Source organism: Lissotriton vulgaris, chromosome 8, assembly GCF_964263255.1.
Source record: "Lissotriton vulgaris chromosome 8, aLisVul1.2, whole genome shotgun sequence".
In the NCBI taxonomy this organism is placed as follows: Eukaryota; Metazoa; Chordata; class Amphibia; order Caudata; family Salamandridae; genus Lissotriton; species Lissotriton vulgaris.
The window spans coordinates 550,859,687-550,882,574 of NC_141696.1; the positions used below are offsets into that span (position 1 = coordinate 550,859,687).

The window sequence follows — 22,888 nt, forward strand, 5'->3', positions numbered from 1 at the left end:
AATACATTTATTCTTCAAGTCAGAGTAGGTTTCCCTAGTGCCTTTTTTCAATTCGGGGACTCCAGCCAAAATAAGTACATAAGGGATTGAGGCTGGCGGTAGATTAATGCACGGAAGACCTATCCCTACCTCGTGGGTCCCTCCTGTGGCCTGCTCTTCTGCCTGGCCCTAGCATCAGTAGAATGGCTCTCAGAGGTTCTGATTACTCCCCAGCACTATCTTTTTCCATCTGTGCTCCCTGCGTATTCTCCTACCTGTGAGCAGTATTTTCTTTCCACACCCCCTTATGACTGCCGGGTCGCTTTCCCTCCTTTTCTTGGTTAAATTGTGGACTCTTGTTAGGGCGGCATGTTAGCTTCTGCGGGCAGGGAGATGTGGCCCAGTCCAGCCTCTTTTGGCCGCTGTCAGGCGCGGATGGGCCCGCCCTTGGCCCGGGCTTTGTCCGGGCTTTGCCCGGGCACGCCCGCGCTGCGGGAGGGCCACGCTGGCTTTACAGGGCCTTCTGGCGCCCTGTGACAATGCCCTCCGCAGGCGCCAAGCAATGCCAGCTTGGAGCTGTGGTTCTTTTCTGGGAGTTCCTCTCACGGCTGGAGCTGGTGTCAAAGTAGCGTGGAGGCAGGTTGGCGTGCTGTTTCCCTCACGGCTATGGGAAGGATGAGGTGAGTGTACACAGCCGTTACCCTCACGGCATAGGTGTCTGTATTCAGCGCATCCCGCGCTGCGGGAGGGCCGCGCTGACTTTACAGGGCCTTCTGGCGCCCTTTGATGACGCCCTCCACAGGCGCCAAAAAATGCCTGCTAGGAGCTGTGGTTCTTTTCTGGCTGTTCCCCTCAGGGCTGGAGCTAGTGTCAAAGTAGCGTGGAGGCAGGTTGGTGTGCCGTTTCCCTCGCGGCTATGGGAAGGATGAGGTGAGTGTGCACAGCCGTTCCTCTCACGGCGTAGGTGTCTGTATTCAGCGCGTCCCCTCAAGTCTTAGGCCCTTTTTAATAGCTCTTAGCAGGAGGGCTTTTTCCAATAGGCAGGTTTTTGTGTAGCAGGAGGGGATTTACTTTTGGGGGGCACCTCTTTTCTGCTTTGTCAAGAAGCATGATCTTAATATATCTATATGTTCACACTGGATAGAGACAAAATTGATATTGCCAATATTTATGAGGTCTACCTGAGAGAATTTGTACACGAAAAGATTGTATAAACATGTCGTACTCTTGATGTCCGTTATCAAGGCTGCCCATTTAATATTCCTAATTACTATTGGAGACATAGTCACTACAGGTTCTAATTTTACACCGGTAAAGGGAATCACAGAGAAAGTTGCACTTAGCGCCTGGTGATCACTATACGGTCTGGGGACAACCTTCATGTCATATAAATCTAGCCATATATAGCTGTCCACATATATAGTCAATTCGTAAAATGCTGAAACCTCATTTAAAGATAGGGCAGCATGTAGATAGATGTAGATAGATAGCATGTAGGGCAATCAGATTTTGTGTTCTCATTTGCAACTCTCAGGCCATGATCAATGATTAAGTCTACGAGTTGGGCGCCTAACTTTGTTGTTTTTATTATTTTCTTATGGTGAAATGAGGGTGTCCAGAGAGTTCTTTTGACTTTCGCATTGTTAATTTGCATAGAGGTACACCTAGCATTTAATGGAATTCAGGTGTTGATATCTCCCGCTACAGTTTTTAGGGCTTTCCCCTTAAACTGCCCCAGCAGTTCATCTAAATTATCTGCTGTAGAGGATTGGGAATTTGGAGGGACTGACCTAATGTAAGTGTTCACCAAGGCACTGTATCTTGGGCCTGATTGAGTTGAAATTTCATTTTCAATGGCAAGTAGATCTCTGGAGTTAGGTGGAACTGATCTTACTACGGGAAACAAGTCCAAACGCAACCAAATTAACAACTCAACTGAGGGGCGTCCAGCCGGGGAGAGGATTGTGTTTCCACAGAACGTCAAGAAACCTGGTTGAGGTGTTGAATTAATTGACCACATTTCTTGAAGAAGCATAATATGATGCGAATCAACAAAGATGTTCATCAGAGGGCCTTGGAATTTGGACTTGATTCCCACTACATTCCATGATAGCATATTTAGAGTATCTGTCTTTATCATTTTTAGGGTCCTCGAAATACAGCTGACGGTTTCTCCCTGCCATGTCGGGTGAACTTCTCTACTTTTGCAAATATCGATGGCCCTGGCCCTTGTCATGAGGCTTACATTCTGAGATATAATAGGTGGTATTCCTGCAACTATGGGTGGATGTTGTCCTTCTAGATGTAAGGGGCGATCAACACTACCATTTCTGAGTCAATCGATGTCTGAGGTGTTCATGAGGCTACAGATTTTCCTGGGGTTAGGTTGCCTACTGTTTGGGGATGGATTTTGGTTCTTTCCAGCTGGTTGGTCTGGAGTAGTACCTGGGGGCTTAAGTTTTAATCTAATGTCATTGCATGGTCTAAAACGTAGTTCTAATGCAATTAAACCTTCTGTTAGGGCCTTTTCATTAAAGCCATTCCTACATAATCACACCATTGATTTTCTACAGCAAACCGTTTGACATTAAGGGGTCTATTACGATGGCGGGTGGACAAACTGCATGTGCAACGCCGCCATGGTAAGGCTCCTCTCCACCGGCATGTTAATATAGATGGCAGTGTCTTGCAGACACCGCCACCATATGAAGCCCCTTTTCCGCTCGGTCGACTCGTCTACGGGAGGAAAAGCGGTGGACGGTCTTCCCATCCACCACGGACCCCCCAGACATCCTAATTTGGGGGGTCATTCAGGCATGGATGGGGGGTGGATTGCCCCCACCTGGTCGGTGGTGGCTACCACCAGCGGTTGCAACCGCCGGCCTGGTGGGGGAGATCCGCCCGCCATCCAAATAGACCCCCAAGTATGTCCTCCCTTATTATAGATCTACAACCTCTTTTATATCGTAGCCAATGAATTACCTTGTTTAACAATGCCTCGTACGTCTCCTGATATGGGCTTTAGATTTTGCGGGTGTTAATTATAAAAATGTCAAAGGATTTATCATATCTGTTATCAGGGGATATCTTATTTATTCCATTTTTATTATTTTCAACTCTAGGGGGTTATTAGTATGGCGGGCGGACTTTGTCTGCCCGCCATACCCCTGGGAATCGGGACCGCCCACAATGCTAGCGGCAGTCCCGCACCCTCTATTAGGATGCGCCTGTCACATTGGCAGGCACATCGGGCATTTGAAACATTGCAGCGGGCAGTGCTGAAAGCACCGCCCGCCGCAATGCCACAAAGCCAGGCTGCGCCTTTCAATGCACAACGTGACAGGCACTGCGCGGTGCCTGCCACGTTGTACATTGAAATGCAGGGGGGTACCATAGGTACCCCCCCATGTGCACCCCCCACCCCCCAGAGACCCTGGGGGCCCTGCATGACTCTCCGTGGCCGCCACTAAAACGCATGTTTCCGCCCCCATTGTAATACGGCTGGCGGTGTCTAACAGACACCGCCACCATATTGAACCCTTTTCCGCCCGGTCGACTTGTCGATCGGGTAGAAAAGGGGCGGACGGTCTTATTGTCCGCCGCAGACCCCCCAGCCATCGTAATATGGCGGGGGTCTTTGCTGCATGGATAGCGGGCGGATCACCCCCGCCGGACCGGCGGTGACTACCGCCGGCCCGGCGGGGCGTTCCCCCCACCACCCCGATGGGGCCCTTGGTCTAGAGCGCCAGTCCACCATTCTAGGCTCCATGTGCAACTGATCTCACCAGGGGACATAATCGAACCTAGGGAATGTAGTAGCCAGCAGGCTTTCCTCCCTATTGGGACCCTTAGAATACACATAACACATTTTCCTACATATAATTTATGGGTCCCAGTGTTTGTCACATAAGGTCTGGAGCTTCTGTTAACCAATCTGGATTTTGCATGCATCTGGTCTCGCAGAAGAAGATGGTTAGCCTTTGAGAGAGTATGAACCGGCAGCCTTTCCTTCACGGTATGACACTAGGGTTGGAGTTCACGTAATTATATTGTCCTCCATTTTGTTTATAAGTCCCACTCTTTGTCATATGGGGTGCAACGTGCCCAGTATCGGTGACTTCCATTTGGTTCGGTGGCCCTTTAAATAAACAATAAGAGCGTCTGGCTTAGCTGATAATGATTTAGCCATCCTTTCCAAACTCTCCCTTATAAATTTGATTTAATTCCTTAGTGTGGTTAGATATCTAGACTCAGTGTTCTTAATTGCAAGTGCCCCGCGATATCTTCCCCCCAAGTGGAACGTAACGAATTATGTTCTGAAATCTCCAAATTTTCTAACAATGAATATTGATTTGAGCATTCCACATTAACACTTATGCGCTCTTCCTTCTTATTTGCATGAACTGCTAGATGCTTGTTATCTAGACTCACAGTGTTCTTAATCGCGTGTGCGCCCGCGATATCATCCTCCCCATGGAACGTAAAGAATTATATTCTGAACTCTCCAAATTTTCCAGCACTAAATATTGATTTGAGCATTCAACATTAACAGTTATGTGCTCTTCCTTCCTGTTTGCATGTACTGCTAGGTGCTTGGGAGAGAGAACTGCCGCTAGGGGGGCCCTGGGTGCTCTGGCTTGTAGCTGGAGTGATCTCGGGTGGATGATCGAAGTAGGACTCAATACTTTTTTGAGGTTTAGAGTGTTTCCTCCTCCTGTTTATCGCCTTCCCTTGCTGGTTCAGCGCTTTTGTCTTTAGTTTAGGGGCTAACAGGTCCTGAACTTCCTCAATCAGTAAATCAATTTCTTCCATGGTGCAATTATCTGTGGCATGTTTTGGGATTTTCCTTGTGCCAACTGCTCCCTGATTTTTATCTGTTGCCTTCCTCTTAATCATTTCTTGTTCTTGTTAGGACAGAGCCAAGGCCAATAGCCACTTTGTCACAGTTGATAGACCGTTTTTGGAAACCGCCAAATCAAATTAAAATGTGAAGTACTTACAGATGGGACCAAGGGAGGTGTCCCTGCCCTGCCTCTTCCTGGCGCTGACAGGCATAGAACGGCCCGCCCTTAGCCCGGGCTTTCCCCGGGAACGGCCCAAGCGTGTCTAGTACCACAGGAGATGTTGCACACTTTTTTACAGTTGTCATGCCCCTCCTCCTGGGCTGATGTCGCATTTCTGGGACTGGGAGTCCCTCACCAGTAACTGCAGCAGACGAGGTAAAACACAACCGGCAAAATAAACAGCACTTTTGTACGGATGTCAGGCCCCTCCTCCTGGGCAGAGCGCAGGTTCCTGGGATTGGGAGTCCCTCACCAGTGACTGCAGAAGACCTGGAAAACACATCCGGCAAAATAAATGGCCCTTTTTTTGTATGGGTGTCAGGTCCCTCCTCCTGGGCAGAGCGCATGTTCCTGGGACTGGGAGTCCCTCACCAGTGACTGCAGCAGACCTGGAACACACAACTGGCAAAACAAACATCCTGTGCCGCGGGAGATGCCACACACATTTGTACAGGTGTCAGGCCCCTCATCCTGGGCAGAGTGAAGATTCCTGGGACTGGGCGCTCCTCACCAGTGACTGCAGCAGACTGGGAGAACAGAACCGGCAAAACAAACGTCCCTCAGAGTATTTGATATATGCATGAACCTTGTACTCCACCTTGTGTTCCCAGTGTATCCTTGGGCGTGCAAGTAACTCCAAACTTTGTTCCGAGTTTGTCCTTAGGGGTGCAAATAACTCCAAACTGTGTTCTGAGTGTATTCTTGGGAGTGAAAGTAACTCCAACCTCTGTGTTGATTTTATCCTTGAGAAGGAAAGCAACTCCAATCTTTGTTCCAAGTTTATCCTTGGGAGTGCAAGTAACTCCAAACTGTGTTCCAAGTGTATTCTTGGGAGTGCAAGTGACTCCAACCTTTGTGTCGAATGTATCCTTGGGAGTATAAGTACTCCAACCTTTGTTCCTAGTTTATGCCTGGGGATGCAAGTAACTCCAATCTGTGTTCAGAGTTCATCCCTGTGAGTGACACACTTGCATCTGTGATTTTGTTTATTCTGCTCTCATGCCATGATGCTGATGACACCTGCATGTGTTTGTCACTGAGTTAATGCATGTTCATTGTATGTAGAGACCTGTTATTGTACTGATGGTAACTGCCTCCTCTTGTTATTTCCAGTGCATTGCCTCACCGGAAAAACAGAGGTTCTGGTCCAGTGGACATCTAACTCACAAATGTAGAAGGTCTCAGAAGTGACAGATCTTGTTACAGAGTATTTTGCAGCCGCTGAGCACATCCAATACCGCTAGTCTCTCTTTTCTTATTTTGTCCCAATCCCCCTTACCCCTGGGGTCCATGTGTGATCTAAGGAGTTTGGTCTCTTGATCTTGCATGGCTCTGAGCGCGATAGGGGGTCCAGCAACGGCTCCAGTGTTGTCTCCTCGGTTAGGACCAGGTGAGTGCATGGCATATACAAGGATTCAAATCTGTGCCCTGCAAGTTAGATAGAGATCCCTGTGGTAGGCAAGAAATTAGAGGAGGGAGGACATAGGAAATCTCCCAAAAATAGCATGTGTCCCATCTTCTCCCCTCTTGGTTTTCTGCCTCATTTAGAGGTAAGGAAGAAGCAGTTCTCCAATGACAGAGCTGTCACCGGCTTCATCATCAGAAAAGATGCTGACATACTTAGGGCAACCCCTACTGCGCCATTCCCACCATAGGTTACCTGTCTGGTGCGTCCATGTCAACCATGATAGTCATGGAAAGAAAACAGCTGCAAAGGTCAGTCCCCCACACTCAGGGTCGGGCTGGCCATTTATCCCTTTGGGCACTTCCCCTTGGTGGTGAGGGTGGAGCCATTGGATGCCGGTTTTTGAATGCCCAGGCTGTTTCTTTTGACTGTCACTTTTTCAACTCCCTGGGGTTAGTAATCTCAGGCACGCTGGGGGCATTAGGAGTGAGAGAAAAAGTGTGTGAGAAGAGAGGAAAGAAGAGGGGTTGTTTGAACGTTTTTACCAGGGCTACTTCTGATTCTCAGTTTGGCTACAGAAACCTCCCGACGCGTAGGGACATTATAGTTTTCTTGTTTGCGAAGAAAGATCTGCATTTAAGGGCTCTGTCTTCGAAAATAGCTATGCCAACAGGTTGACCTTGTCGCCTGTGAGTACCTGTCATCAATAAATGTTCCCAAAAAGAGGGACCTACCATAAAGTCAGAAGCCACTTTGTGGAGAAAGGTCATTAAAGTGACAGTAAACTCTAAATCTGGCAGACGGGCTGTAGTTGGGGTGGCCACCCACTCCAGCCATAATGAGCTGTGCCCACCAAACCTTCAATAACTCCTTAAACTCCTTAGATTCGCTCATAAGCTAGGACATAAATCAACCACTACTCAAAAAACCTAAGGCAGACCCAAGAGACCTAAAGAACTTTGTGCCCATCTCTCTGCTCCCCTTCCTGGCCAAGGTCATAGAGAAAATTGTCAACAGACAGCTAACCTGATACCTCGAAGAAAACTGAATCCTGGACCCTTCCCAGTCAGGGTTCCGGGGCAACCACAGCACCGAGACTGCCCTCATCGCCACCACCAACAACATCAGGACCCTGCTGGACAATGGTGAGACTGCAGCACTTAACCTCCTAGACCTCTCCGCCGCCTTCGACACCGTCTGCCACTGCATTCTACGCGTACACCTCCACGCCGCAGGGATCCGAGACAGGGCTCTGGAATGGACCACCTCCTTCCTCTCCGGCAGAACCCAGAGCGTCCGCCTGCCCCCATTCCGTTCCAACGCCTAGGAGATCATCTGCGGCATACCCCAGGGATCCTCCCTCAGCCCGACACTGTTCAACATTTACATGGCCCTGCTCACACAAGTCACCCGACAGCACGACCTCAACATAATCTCCTACGCTGACAACACTCAACTGATCTTCTTCCTCACCAAGGACCCCATCCCTGCTAAAGCCAACCTCCATGAAGGAATGAAGGCCGTCGCCGACTGGATGAAGATCAGCCAGTTGAAGCTGAACTCGGACAAGACGGAGGTCCTCATCCTCCACTCCAACCCTTCAGCCTGGGACGACTCCTGGTGGTCGACGGCACTGGGGGCAGCCCCAACACCCACCAACCACGCAGGCAACCTAGGAATCATCCTCAACTCAACGTTTTCAATGACCAAGCAAGTCAACACCGTCTCCTCCTCCTGCTTCAACACCCTCTGCATGCTCCGCAAGATCTACAGATGGATCCCGACAGATACAAGAAAGACAGTCACCCAGGCCCTCGTCAGCAGCAGACTCGACTACGGAAACGCCCTCTACACAGGAGCCCCGACCAAGCTCATCAAACGTCTACAACGCATCCAAAACGCCCAGCATGACTGATCCTCGACGTACAACGACACGGCCACATCACCTCCCACTTGAGAAACCTGCACTGGCTTCCTGTCAACAAGGAGATATCCTTCAAGTTCCTCATCCCAGCACACAAAGCACTCCACAAGACCGGCCCAGCCTACCTCAAAAGACAGCTCTCCTTCTACATCCCCAACCGCCAGCTCCGCTCAGCCGACCTCTTACTCACCACTGTCCCGCGCATCCAAAGAACCACCGGCGGGAGATCCTTCTCCTACGTCGCCACCAAGACATGGAACACCCTCCCACTGAGCCTACGACAGACCCAAGACCTGCTGACCTTCAGGAGGAGACCTGGCTGTTCGATCAGTAGCACCCCCCCCCCACTCCCCAGCGCCTTGAGACCCTTGCGGGTATGTAGTGCGCTTTACCAATGATTGATTGATTGATTGATTGAGTGACAGAACTAGTCAGAACTAGTCACCCTATATAAAGCTAAGTGTTTATCGGTGGCATCATATGGGGCGGGAGTTTGGGGTTACCATAACACTAAACGACCGCAGGACATTGAAAACAAATTTATAAAGAGACTTTTATTGCTCCCTAATAGTGCTTCCACATATTTTTGCCATCAGGAGATAGGGCTGACCTACCTTGAAGATTGCTTTGCCATTGCTCTTTTGCTCCTATGGACCAAGATCTGGTTGTCTGAGGACCTAACTTTCTCATGTGATGTTATCTTGGACTGCATGAACTTAGATAGCCCACTGACCATCCCCTGGCTTCGCGAAGGAAAAATTAAATGAGTTAGGTTTGGGTCATTATTATGATAAACCGGCAAGCATTTACATAAATGCGAAGGATGCCATAAAAGAGGCCCATTTCAGTTACGCTCAATTGGTAGTGCCTGATCCTTCAGGTTTTTCTCCTAGCGAACAGAAATGTTATTTATCTTTTACTACTAATGTTCAAGTACGATTTTATCTGACCAGGTTGCGATTAAATACATTGCACTATTTAGTGTCATTTCTTAAACAATCAGGCTGGGCTCAGAGTTTATCACCCTGCCCTTGCGACAATTTAACAGCACAAAACACGTTGCACTTTATCCTATTTTGTCCCCTCTATAAGGACCAGAGGAGGCAATTTTTAACTTCACTACTAAGGGAAATAAGGCCTTGCACTTTTATTGGCGGTTTTAATTTTGTACTGTCTCTGTCTACACCAACCATTTACATTGCTGTTATGAATTTTATTAGAACTGCAATGTCTATAAGAAAACGTTATGAATTGGTATAGTTGATGATATTATGAGTGATTACTGCTGATAAATCAGTTATACGGTTTTATACTGTACGGGTGATGTTAGAGATGAATGCCTAATGTATTCGATATCAAGGTTTATACATTTTTTACTTGCATGTGCATTTTATCTGTTTTTTTATCCATGTACCTGTAATTCTGATAGATTAATCATCATTTTGCAATGTATCGGTGTCAAACTTTTATGGTTCTCGTAACCAAATAAAGTTATTTTGACTTGACTTGAAACCTTAAAGAATTGAGCTATACACATAGATTCTTTTTTTTCACCACCTTTAAATCAAATTTTCTATTCTGAGCCATAAACCTAACATGCCTCTTCGGATCAACAGTCCTAGAAAAGAGCTGCTGTAACATGTTGGAACCTTTTCATCCACTATTTATTAAAACTTTAAACAAAGATTAATTTATTAGACCTAAATCTGTGAAAATGTGTGAACTTGTACAATTTAAGTATCAAAAAAATGACAACGTTCAATTGTAGGTGTTGGGAGAGGCATTGAATGATTCCCTACCGAGGGAACAGACAGTGTTTGCGGGACAGGGGGGATTTTTTTTTCAAATAGAGGAAAAGCTCTTTTTTCTTTTATACCACACATGCTTTTTTCATTTGTAAGGGGCCCAGTTTCAGCCTCAACCACCACCACTTTTTCTACAGGGGAGTTTTCCAAGGCACCATTTGAGCAACTTGCCCCTAGCGCCTTTTCTTTTGTGGGGGAAGTTAAATTAACTAGAGAGTCATCTTCTGAACTATCCATTGCACTGTATTTTTCCTGAAGAGGGGAGATCGTATTCCCTTCTCCCTTATTGGTTTTCACTCTTTCCTTTGCTTTTGACGCCGTTCGGGCGGCTTTTCTGGCTAATGCCAAAAGAGTTTTGCTTTTCAAACGGGTTGTGTTTTCCATCTTGGCAGCTTTTTTTTATTTTTATTTGCTAGCTTACTTGCTAGGCTACTTCTGAACCGTGCACTTTTCCCCTTCTTTCTCTTTCTTTTAATTTCAATCGCCTTGTTTTTCTTTCTTTCCTTTCCCCTCTGTTAGTCTTCTTGGGTTCTAGAGATTTTTTTTTATTTTTTTTTTAGAAGAAAAGAAAGGACCATAGAGCTTTTCCTGGCGGATTGGTATTGAGTTTTGTTGCAGACAGTGCTCTCGTTCTGTGACCCTGGCTTTAATGGAAGTTGAAATTCCCCTCGATCAATTAGTTGAATGAACCGTTTCTTTGATTCATATTCCTCAGAGGAGAGACAGTGACAGCGCGCCTCTGCAGTCTTAGCCTTTAGATACCTGCAGTCAGAGGGGAAATTCTGCCGAACCTCCTCTAGCCAGCGTCTCTCTCGGCAGCTGCTGCCGATCGCGCTCACCTTATCACCGTTCCTTTCCTTCCGCCGCCGAGTTTCTTTTTACTTTTCACCGAGTTTCTTTCTCGCCGCGTTTTTGCTGCTGCTGCCGAGTTAATGCGGGTTACAGCGGGTTACAGCGCATACCGCATACCGCGTCCAGCACTCTCCGTCATTGCCGACATTGCCGAGAGCCGAGCACACACTGAGGGAGGGCGGGGTTACAGGTCCTGACGGCTATCCGGAGGCATGGAGCACCGGAGCCATCCCACCCACTCCCAATAGACGGACCCATTAAATTTAAGCTTACCCGAGATACTAGACTCTTCTTTGATAAACCAGGTGGGAGAAACTGGTAGGCTCGACCAAAGTAATGGAATCCTTGGAAATGAGGCGGATGCAGACGCAAGTTTGAGGGAGGAGCGAAGGTCAGAAGCAGTAATCAATCAGTCTCCTGCAACTCCACTGCAAGAAGATGATTTAGGGAGCCCTGCTCTTTCAAAGTTAGCACCTGCATCTCCGTCACCTTCATCTCAGAAAGGGAGGATGGACAATCTGGACAAGGGCAGGAGCTATCAAATGGATATCCGCGAGATGCTGAACTTAATTCTTGATGAGATCCGCGAGATCAAGGTGAATCAACAAGCCGAGATAGCCGCCCTACACTCCAGATTAGAAAAATTTGAAGAGTTAATGCTGGGTCTTCCTAATAGATTAAAAGAGGCAGAGGAGAGAATCTCAGCTCTTGAAGATCAAACAAATAGAGCAAATATAGAGGCCAAAGAAACTGCAAGTAAAAAAAGCCACCTCGAGAAAAAGCTGGAAAATAAGCTTGATGAACTTGAGAATCACTCTCGAAGATCTAACTTAAGGATAGTAGGTGTCCCTGAGGGCCTCGAAGAGGGTGACATGCTGCAATGGGTCAACTCGTTCATACATCGAAATGTCCTTCCCGAATTTGAAGGGGACTTAACTATCACGAGAGCTCACCGAGTTCCGACACAGAGATTTGCTAATTCAGCATACCCGAGAACTATTCTAATGAACTTCGCGGACTATAGAATCAAAGAAAAAATTCTTACAAAAGCTTTTCAACAGAGGCAATTCTCGGTTACAGAGACAATAAAATGTAGATTTTTTTCTGACGGGACAGCCATAGCGGCGCGCCACAGAAAAGAATTTGTGAAAATTCTTCATCTCTTTAAGTCAAATGGCGCTCAAGCGTCAATCGCGCAACAATCCAAACTTAAAGTCCTTGTGAAAGAAAAATTCTATATGTTCACGGATGTCGAGGAAGCTCAATCCCTCCTCAAAGAGATCTCATCACAGACATCTGCGAGAGCTTAAGGAATAGTATCCGGTTTCAGGGGCTTAACCAGTGTCCGAGACTTTGCAAAACAATTAAAGTATAGCAATCGATAAGATAAGGATATAAGCTAGGACCTTTGGCAAGCTTTAAGAAGGCTTCTTCTAGGGAGGTGTTATACAAAATTGCATTGCATGAATGAATCGTATTAACTGTCTTACTGATGTGGGGGGGTTGCACAGGGTCTTGCAGGGTGTGATGAGAAGACACCCAGGTCACAACGAGGGAGGGGGGATGTGGGCTGCGTGGGAAGGAAGGGGAGACCCACATTCCAGGGGAGGGTTTCCTTGGGGTAAGGGGGGAGCAGGGGGTGGGAAATGCAGTAAAAAAGAGCGGAAGTGCTAGGCAGGAACTGAAATTAGAAATTGATTTTGGAGTAAAATGGCGGGAAAAAAAAAGATTTTTATGGAATTGATTAAATGTAGTATCCTGTCAGTAAATGCCAATGGGGTTTTGAATAAACAGAAATATGGTGCTCTCATTAAGTGGGCAGTATCCCAAAATCCACATGTACTAATGCTCCAAGAGACCCACCTAAAGTCCAATACCCCTAATCTTTTCCTCCCAAGATATTTCTCTCACGCATTTTTTGCATCAGCAGGAGTAGCACAGAGAGGTGTCGCTATTTTCTTGTCAAAAAGAATCCCATGGGAGGAAGTGAAGATTAGCAGGGATCCCAGGGGGAGGGGGCTCTGTGTTTGTGTTAAAATTCAGTCAAAAGTCCTGAACTTTGTGAATTACTATGGTCAGGTGGTGGGCGAGGTATCTAGCATTCTTGAAATCAATGACCTTTTGAGGGGGGCTCCCGGACAGATCATTGTGGGAGGTGACTTTAATTATATACAAGACATAAAAAAAGACACCTCCAACAAGAACAAAAAACAGTTAAAACCTAATACTAAGAAGGCCCTGGGCTCCTTTATTGCCGAATACCAATTAATAGATCCGTGGCGTACGTTGAATCCAGAAAGCGAAGTATACACTTGTTTTTCACATCGCCTCCAAACAGCATCCAGGATCGACTTTTTTTTTATCTCAAGATCCATCCAGATATTGGTCTCTTCGATAGGAGGAAACCCTTTTTCAGACCATGGGAAAATAGAACTAGTGGTGGGCTTGGGAATAGCGAGCAGGGATCAGTCTAGGTGGCAGCTGGACCGTACTCTGCTCCAGAATCAAAACTGGGTAACAGCTTTTAGAGAGTGGATTACGGACTATTTTAAAATCAATGAGGGTACAGCTGAACCTTTCTCAGTCTGGGGAGGGTTCAAGGCGGCAGCTCGAGGCCAAATAATATCCTACACCTCTGTTGTGGCCAGGGAGAGGAGACAGAAAATAACAACATTGCAAAGGGCGGTTGACAAAGAATATGGTTTACAATTACAGCTATGCCCGAATCATTTGGCCCAAGCAAAGGCGGAATTAAGGGATTTCTTTCTTCTCGAGGAAATTAATAGCTCCAAAACTTATCAACAAAAGGTCTATGAGGACAGCCAACTGGTTGGGAAGCTCTTGGCAAATTCCGTAAGAAAACGTCAGGAATCTGCATCAATAATTAAAATAAAAGACCCCCTGAATGGCCAAGAAATTGTAAAGAGCGATTTAATTCAAAGGGCCTTCGTGGATCACTATAAACGAATATACTCCACTAAATATCTAGCAGGGTTAGATCAAATACAGGAGTACTTTGAGGATATAGAAATTCCAAAGATTTCAGCCAATCGGGTTGAACAACTGGGACGTGAAAGTACTATAGAGGAAATTGCACTGGCTATTAATTCAATGGCTGGGGCGAAGGCCTGTGGGCAAGATTGGTTTCCAATAGAATTTTATAAGCTGTTTTTAAAAGATCTCTTAATTCCCTTAAAGAATTTATACGATCATATAAAACTAGGAGGATTGGTTCCCTCAGCATTTAAAGAAGCTACAATAATATCTTTTGTTAAAAAAGATAAAAACCCTGAGGACATTAATTCCTATCGACCGATAAGCCTGCTCAATTCTGACTATAAAATCCTTATGAAAATCTGGGCTCTCCGTTTTGAATGCGCTGCAAGAGAAGTTATTCATAGTGACCAGTCAGGATTTATAGTAGGCCGCTCAATGGCTTCTAATACGGATTTCTTGATTCAGGCATTGGATTTTTTTAATATAAATTTAACACCAGCATGTATTTTAATGGTTGACGCAGAAAAAGCGTTTGACCTTGTCAACTGGGCTACGCTGTTCCACTCCCTGGTGATGTTCGGGTTCCCGGAACATGTAATTATAATGCTGCAGAATATCTATCAAAATGCCTCAACACAGGTAATAATAAATTCAAGTAAGGCAGGCTCAATCAAAATTAACCGCGGGACGAGGCAGGGCTGCCCTCTGTTTCCATTGCTCTTTACTTTCTTTATTGAACCCCTTGTGATCAAGATTAGAAAAAACCCTGGTCTCATCCCCCCCGTTCCAGGGATGGCGAAACTCAAACTTTTCGCAGATGATATCATCCTTTATTTGAAACCAGATAAAAGAAACTTAGAAAATATTTTAAGGGAATTTAAAGCCTATGAACAAATAGAAGGGTATAAAATAATCGCCAAGAAAACAGAGGTACTTGCTTTGAATACCAGCCTAAGTTCTTTTCCATCTTGGCTTCGTGTACAGGCCTCAAAGCAAGATCCTGTAAGGTATTTAGGCATATATGTAACCAGTGACTACCATCAGCTTTTCCTGCTAAATTACGAGAGGATGAAAAATAAAATTAAGAATCTCCTTGCCCAATGGGTTCTTCTTCCCCTCACAGTGATTGGCAGAGTCTCACTGATAAAAATGTCAATCTTACCCTTATTACTATTTTTATTTAGCAACGTTCCAATTAAACTGAATTCCCGTTTCTTTAAAGAAATTGAATCATTGATCAGGAGCTTCATATGGGGTGGGAAAGCTTCGAGGGTCAGACTATCAGTAACTCAACTCTCAGCCGAACAGGGGGGTCTTGCTCTTCCGAATATAAAAACATATTATGAAGCGGCCTTTCTTGATATAGTGGCAGGTTTGCTAGGAACAAAGAATAATCATGATAGCTTCTTTTTGGAAAAAATGGTACAGGAGGCGGACTCTCAAGTTCAAGTATTTTTAAAGGTAGCAAAGCTACCGAAAAGGACAAGATACAAGACTATTAAAGATTATGCATCTAGACTACAGTCTTTTTTTAAAAAAAATCTTAGCTCCTCAGCTTCCCAGTTCCTAAGCACGCGAGAATGTGGCAGTTTGGGCCTTCAAATTAGCAGTAGCCACATAATGAACTGGGAAAGAATGGGATTTCGGGCGATAAGGCACTTCTTTGTCCAGGATAGAATAATTACATGGCAAGAAGTTCTGGGTAGAGCAAGTACTCCCGGTTCTTCGCTACTTCTTGAATATTAACAAATTGCAAATTTTCTACGGAATAATATAGGTGACCATTTAGAAGTAATAAATGGGATGATGAAATTGTTATATGAAGCCAAAAGTTGTGGGATAGGAAACTGGTACAAGAAGCTTTCTTCAGAAGGACAACTCCCAATCATAGATAGCCATCTTGTGAAAATTAATGACCAAACACAATGCAACTTATCTCATAAAGATTGGGAAACGATAAGTAGGTTGGGTAATAGGTCATTGCGAGCCGCCAATTTTAGGAGAATGTCCTTTTTGTCTCGTTGGCTAGCATATTGGACTCCGGAGGCACTGGGAAAGAGGTTTCCGGAGCTAGGGAATAAGTGTTTTAGATGTCTAGCTGAAGGCAAGGGTGGTTGGCTCCATATTTTCTATACCTGTCCCCACTTGAATCGTTTCTGGGAGATGGTCTTTTTAGACATTGAGGCAGCACTGGGGAAAGCTCTTCCGCCCTCAGCCGAAATGGCCCTTTTTGGGATTTGTCATAATAGAGGGTGGTTAAAGTAGGAGGAGGAAACCTTTATTTTTATTTCTTGCACAGTTGCACGATCATTAATCCTACAAAATTGGAAATCTAAAGAAGCCCCATTACACCTGAAATGGCTCAATAAAATGAGAAGGGCACGCAATTTTGAGGAAGCATATTCAAGTAGAGTAGGGGCTACTAGGAGATTTGAAAGGAACTGGCACTATTTGGAGAATCTGGAGGAAGCAAGGGGGTGCCAATTGAGAACTTAAGTCAGGAGTATTAAATAGTCTCGAGGCCGGGGCAAGCTGAATGTAATAGGTGGGTATGCACTAGCACTTTGGGGTATTATGCACTTTAGGGGTCTGTAGCATTAGCACTTTGAGACTGCTAAATTACTATAGTATTGAAAATTAAGAATCTCCTTGCCCAATGGGTTCTTCTTCCCCTCACAGTGATTGGCAGAGTCTCACTGATAAAAATGTCAATCTTACCCTTATTACTATTTTTATTTAGCAACGTTCCAATTAAACTGAATTCCCGTTTCTTTAAAGAAATTGAATCATTGATCAGGAGCTTCATATGGGGTGGGAAAGCTTCGAGGGTCAGACTATCAGTAACTCAACTCTCAGCCGAACAGGGGGGTCTTGCTCTTCCGAATATAAAAACATATTATGAAGCGGCCTTTCTTGATATAGTGGCAGGTTTGCTAGGAACAAAGAATAATCATGATAGCTTCTTTTTGGAAAAAATGGTACAGGAGGCGGACTCTCAAGTTCAAGTATTTTTAAAGGTAGCAAAGCTACCGAAAAGGACAAGATACAAGACTATTAAAGATTATGCATCTAGACTACAGTCTTTTTTTAAAAAAAATCTTAGCTCCTCAGCTTCCCAGTTCCTAAGCACGCGAGCATGTGGCAGTTTGGGCCTTCAAATTAGCAGTAGCCACATAATGAACTGGGAAAGAATGGGATTTCGGGCGATAAGGCACTTCTTTGTCCAGGATAGAATAATTACATGGCAAGAAGTTCTGGGTAGAGCAAGTACTCCCGGTTCTTCGCTACTTCTTGAATATTAACAAATTGCAAATTTTCTACGGAATAATATAGGTGACCATTTAGAAGTAATAAATGGGATGATGAAATTGTTATATGAAGCCAAAAGTTGTGGGATAGGAAACTGGTACAAGAAGCTTTCTTCAGAAGGACAACTCCCAATCATAGATAGCCATCTTGTGAAAATTAATGACCAAACACAATGCAACTTATCTCATAAAGATTGGGAAACGATAAGTAGGTTGGGTAATAGGTCATTGCGAGCCGCCAATTTTAGGAGAATGTCCTTTTTGTCTCGTTGGCTAGCATATTGGACTCCGGAGGCACTGGGAAAGAGGTTTCCGGAGCTAGGGAATAAGTGTTTTAGATGTCTAGCTGAAGGCAAGGGTGGTTGGCTCCATATTTTCTATACCTGTCCCCACTTGAATCGTTTCTGGGAGATGGTCTTTTTAGACATTGAGGCAGCACTGGGGAAAGCTCTTCCGCCCTCAGCCGAAATGGCCCTTTTTGGGATTTGTCATAATAGAGGGTGGTTAAAGTAGGAGGAGGAAACCTTTATTTTTATTTCTTGCACAGTTGCACGATCATTAATCCTACAAAATTGGAAATCTAAAGAAGCCCCATTACACCTGAAATGGCTCAATAAAATGAGAAGGGCACGCAATTTTGAGGAAGCATATTCAAGTAGAGTAGGGGCTACTAGGAGATTTGAAAGGAACTGGCACTATTTGGAGAATCTGGAGGAAGCAAGGGGGTGCCAATTGAGAACTTAAGTCAGGAGTATTAAATAGTCTCGAGGCCGGGGCAAGCTGAATGTAATAGGTGGGTATGCACTAGCACTTTGGGGTATTATGCACTTTAGGGGTCTGTAGCATTAGCACTTTGAGACTGCTAAATTACTATAGTATTGTATCATATTTGCAGTTTTTAATAGTAGAGGTTAAGTTTAATTCAATATGAATGAAAAGTATTGGCACATGCACTTTAGAAACGAAAAGTAAAATTTGGATTCTGCATATACGCTTAGTATGTAAATTAACAGCTATATTGACTGCCCTTGGTTTTAAAAGGATGCTGTTTTATACTCATCCTGCAACTTGCTTTTATTGGATCGACTGTATTGCACTGTATTATACTTGTACTCTAGAAAAGGGGGGGGGATGAATTAATGGTCTGTTTACTTGCACTTTAGATTGGTAAAGCAAAATATGGAGTTTGCATTTTTTTATCAATGAAGTAATAGTTAGATTGATTGATTGTTTGACTGACTGTCTGCGGTTTCTAGAAGAACCTGTATGTAATTTTTTATTTTATTTTATTTATTTTTTTCCGTAATTTTCTCTCCATTTTTGTAAAGATTGGTTTTTTATCCATCCTGTACCTGGTCTCTGTTCCGCTCAATAAAAAATTCTATAAAAAAAAAATGACAACGTTCTGAGTCTGCTTGAATCAGCTTGCGAAGGCTTCTCACGTCCTCACTTCACTGCACCGCTGGGCTAGTGAAAGGGCAGAAGAGTGTAGTTGCAGTGTCAGTACTAACATCATGTGCTGAAAATAGCCTTCGCTAATCAGGTGCAGGAATGATGAACTATTTGAGAGAGAAGTCACAAGCAGGTCCCGAAAGTGGCCTTTCTTAATTGAGTGGCCAACTCTTGCCCTGCGCTCGACTGCTCACCATTGAACAAGCACTAATGGAAGGACCTGGAGAGGGCGCAGCAGGAAAGACATGAAATGTAAGGTCAGCAACAGCCATCCAAACACCATGGACCTGCACCTATAATAACTTCAATTACCCGTTCTAGCGAAGTCCCATTTCTCCTCTTCTTCCCGCCCGTCCCCTTCTTGAGCCACAAACCATGCTTCATATTTTGATAAATCAAAACGAATGGAATCATGTTGCTGCTAGATGGGTTTTTGGTCTCTTCCATGTGATTTGTTCTGCTTTTGGGTGGAATACGCACCTGAGCCTCCGCCGCGGCAATGCCTACTCCTGAGAAAAAATGCCGCTGCCACAGCTTTTAAAAAACAAATTAACTTTATGGAGCAATCATATAAAGCTGAGCATAAGTGAACGGGTAATTAGGAGCCGTAGTCAAAGAAAAAATGGTTTTACGCGTTGCATTGTATATCTTCATACCAAGATGTAGCATGGTCGATCTATTAAAAGCCTCTACTTGTCGAGTGTCGTGAAATACGGCGGAGCAGATGCTAAGGAATAAAGTCTGCAGTCAATCTTCTTTATGTGCACAGGTGCAAATCATTACCCTTCCTCTGTAAAAAGAAGAATAAAAGCTCTCGCGGATCCTGGGAATTCATTCTGATTGCACCAACCCGTACTCAGAGGCCTGTAGGAGGGGTACTGCGCGGGAAACGTTTCCTCGCAAGAGCCTGTCACCTACCTCTTCCCCAACATGGCAGCGTACCGCTCCCCTGGCACCGCTTCTTGCTCTCCTCGGCCGACAGAGGGCAGGAGCGCGGGTGTTCGCACTTCTTCCCTGTCCATCCCTCCTTGCAGTCGCATCTTCCGCAGTTGCATTGTCCATGTCCTGCAGGTGGGGTAGAATTAAAACCACGTCAGTATGCTCACCTGGTATCTATGTTGAAGATGCTCACATTAGAAGAGCAGGATCACAAAAGCAAATATAGCAACATGTGGAAAATGATGTAAAGCAGATGGTAAATAAGTCAAATCTCATTGTTCGTACTTTAGAGTCCTAAACCTTTGGAAATGTGTGGACTCCTCAATCAAAACTAGAAAATGGAGGCATGACGTGAGCAGCTTCTATGGACCTCAAAACAATACAGAACCAGGGCCTAGATTTACTAAGATTTGGTGCAACGCAATGCGCAAGACAGATTCCTGCACTGTGCGGTGTCAAATGGAGAAAGTAGGAATGCGCCATATTTACTAATATATGGCGCATTCCTGCTCTCTCCCTGTGCTGGCACAATATGTGCTGCTTAGAGCCTATGCAGGCACACTTGTGCCATGATTCTAGGGTGCCTGCATTACAGGCAGGATTGTTTTTGAGCAGCCAGGGACACCACAATGCGTGTCCATAACATACATGCATACAAGGATGTGTGCTTGATTCTGTATAAGTTAACGCCAACCAGGCCCACATATGGAGGAGTGCCACCTTAGGGGGATATATAGTTTACCTGTGACAAGATCAGAGTCACATTAGTGTTGGTGACCTACCAACATATTGGCTGCCCAGTGTTCTGATTGGGCCCGCATTAACTTTGATTGCCTGTCTGACTTTGGATCCAGTGGCGTAGCAAGGGGTGGTGGGGGAGGGGGGCATTATGAGTTTTGGGGGCGGAAGCTCCCCCCGGCCGCTCTACATGAGTTTGCCGCAGGGGCAGCAAACACAGAAAATATTCCCAGCACCCCCCCCATTATCGCTCTTCAGGACAGCAGTAAACTGCCTAGCTACGCCACTGATAGGATCCGTCGTCTTGGGTAGAGTTTGTTTTGAGTCTAAGCCCCAGTTGTTCAAAAAGTACCCAGTAATGAGAGTGAAGTTTAATGCACAAGAGTTTTGGCCCATCCCTGAGGATACCTTCAAATTGCAATACAGGTCTCCGGTTTTGGTCATTATGCATGCATGGTTCATAGCTGGGAAGATTGGACCTCATTACTGGAGAACTTGCTTTGGTATACTACACAGACACCTGATTTATAATCCAAAGAGTAAGACTATTAGACCCTCTGTGGACGTTCTCACTAGTGCTGTTTAATGTCTGTTTCTTCTTAAAGTGACAGACTTTTCTTAATTATTATTATTATTATTATATCTGGTTTTGTAGAGCGCTCAGCTACCCGTAGGTTTCCCGGCGCTAAGAGAACAGAAGTAAGAGAGGACAACGGAAGATAAGGAATCGGTTACTGAGAAAACAACCAGGTTTTCACACCTTTGCGGAATTTGATGTAAGATGGTTCAGACCGCAGAGGAATGGGAAGTGAATTCCAGAGCGCAGGTGCCAGGTGGGAGAACGAACGTCCGCCGACTCTGGCACGCTTGAAGCGGGGAACAGAGAATCTGCAGTGAGTGGAAGACCTAAGGGTACGAGAGGGACAATATTGCTGGACTAAGGTGGTGAGATAGTGGGGGGCTTTTCCAGCTTTGATGCGGTGCATAAAGCAGAGTGCTTTAAATTTGGTCCTAGATTCTATGCGCAACCAGTGAAGGTTACGCAGGGAAGAAGAGACTGAGGTTGTTCTCGGGAGATTACAGAGTAGCCGGGCAGCCATGTTCTGGACTACTTGAAGCTTCCTGGTAACCTCCTTACAGGCACCCAGAAGAAGTACGTTGCCGTAGTCCAGCCGCGATGTCACTAGGGCCTGGACCACTGACTTTTGGGTATCTGGAGGCAACATCCATGTGATCTTCCTCAACCACCTGATGATGGTGGTACAGGTGGCCGAGACCTTGACCACGTGTTGTCTCATGGATAACTGGTTATCAAAGAGGACCCCCAGATTGCGTGCTGACGTTGCTGGGACCGGTAATACCTCTCCTTTCCTATGAACATTGGTTTGCACACTCTTAAATTTTCTTGCCAGAAAGGTTCCTTGAATAGGTCTCAATTAAACAGACAGAAAGAACAAGAAGTTCTGGGATTTCATTTCTACCTTTTTCATGTTTAGTCACTCATTCACAAATAAACGCAGATTGTGGTTGCGCTCATAAAAAACAATACACAGCTTATCAGTTGTGGTACATACAGTAAGTTCCCACAGCATTGTGGGGTACTTGGTCCTGGCATCTTTCATTTGATTTTCAATAAATGGCATTTTTGAAAATAACTATTTTCATTGAGCTAATCTCTAATTTAAAGGATTATTAGGTGGTGCTGCTTTTAAATACTGCAGAATAGTTTAAATAGTAAAATAACCACATAGCTGTACCAATAAAAGGGCAACCTCTTGACGACGGCCACTAATCTTGAATAGGGCTTTTGGGGGGGGGGGGGTGGCCGACCAGCGGGAGGCCTGCCACCCCTGGGGGGTTTTGGGGCCGGGGGAAGGGGGGGAGGGGTAGAGTCCAGCACCGTACGTGGGCTGGTTTTGGCTGGTTGGTAGCCTTGGGCTGGGGTGGGCTAGTTTTGGGCTTCTTTTGGGCTGGGTTTCATTAAAACCGGCCATTTTGTGTCATAGGCCACCATTTTGGTGGCTTGTGACATAGCAGCCGGGTGGGGGTTTGGCGGACATAATTATGTTTGCTTATTTTCATGTTCGGTCGTTTTAGGTGGTCCAGGGGGGGCCTGTTTTGGGGCTAGGAGTCGTGGTGTCGATCGAGTGAGGAGTGGAGGCGGTCGGCGCACATCGGCGGACCACGGGTACGTAGGAGGCGGGCCGCTGGGACTGGTGCAGCCTGCTGGTGCAGTGAGGCCACTGCAGCATGCCGCGGGCAATGCCACGGGCAATGCCGCGTTGGCCGGCGTGGCGGTGGTGCCGCCGCGTGCACGCCCAGGTATGAGGTGGGTGGGGGGGTCACCGTAGGGCCTGGTTTGGATGGCGGCGCAGTCGCGCCGGGGTCAGGGTGGGGGGGCGAGGGAGGGACAGGGCGAGATCCAC

The 22,888-nt window shown here is 45.7% G+C and overlaps 1 protein-coding gene across 1 annotated transcript in view; it reads right to left on the reverse strand.

Annotated features, from left to right (window-relative positions):
- Window positions 1–22,888, reverse strand: part of ITGBL1 (integrin subunit beta like 1) — a 1,224,736-nt gene that overhangs the window by 421,845 nt on the left and 780,003 nt on the right. Inside the window, exon 7 of the mRNA XM_086934369.1 lies at window positions 19,704–19,850. Within this exon, the coding sequence (XP_086790495.1) occupies window positions 19,704–19,850 (147 nt within the window). The remainder of the gene's footprint in view (window positions 1–19,703; window positions 19,851–22,888) is intronic.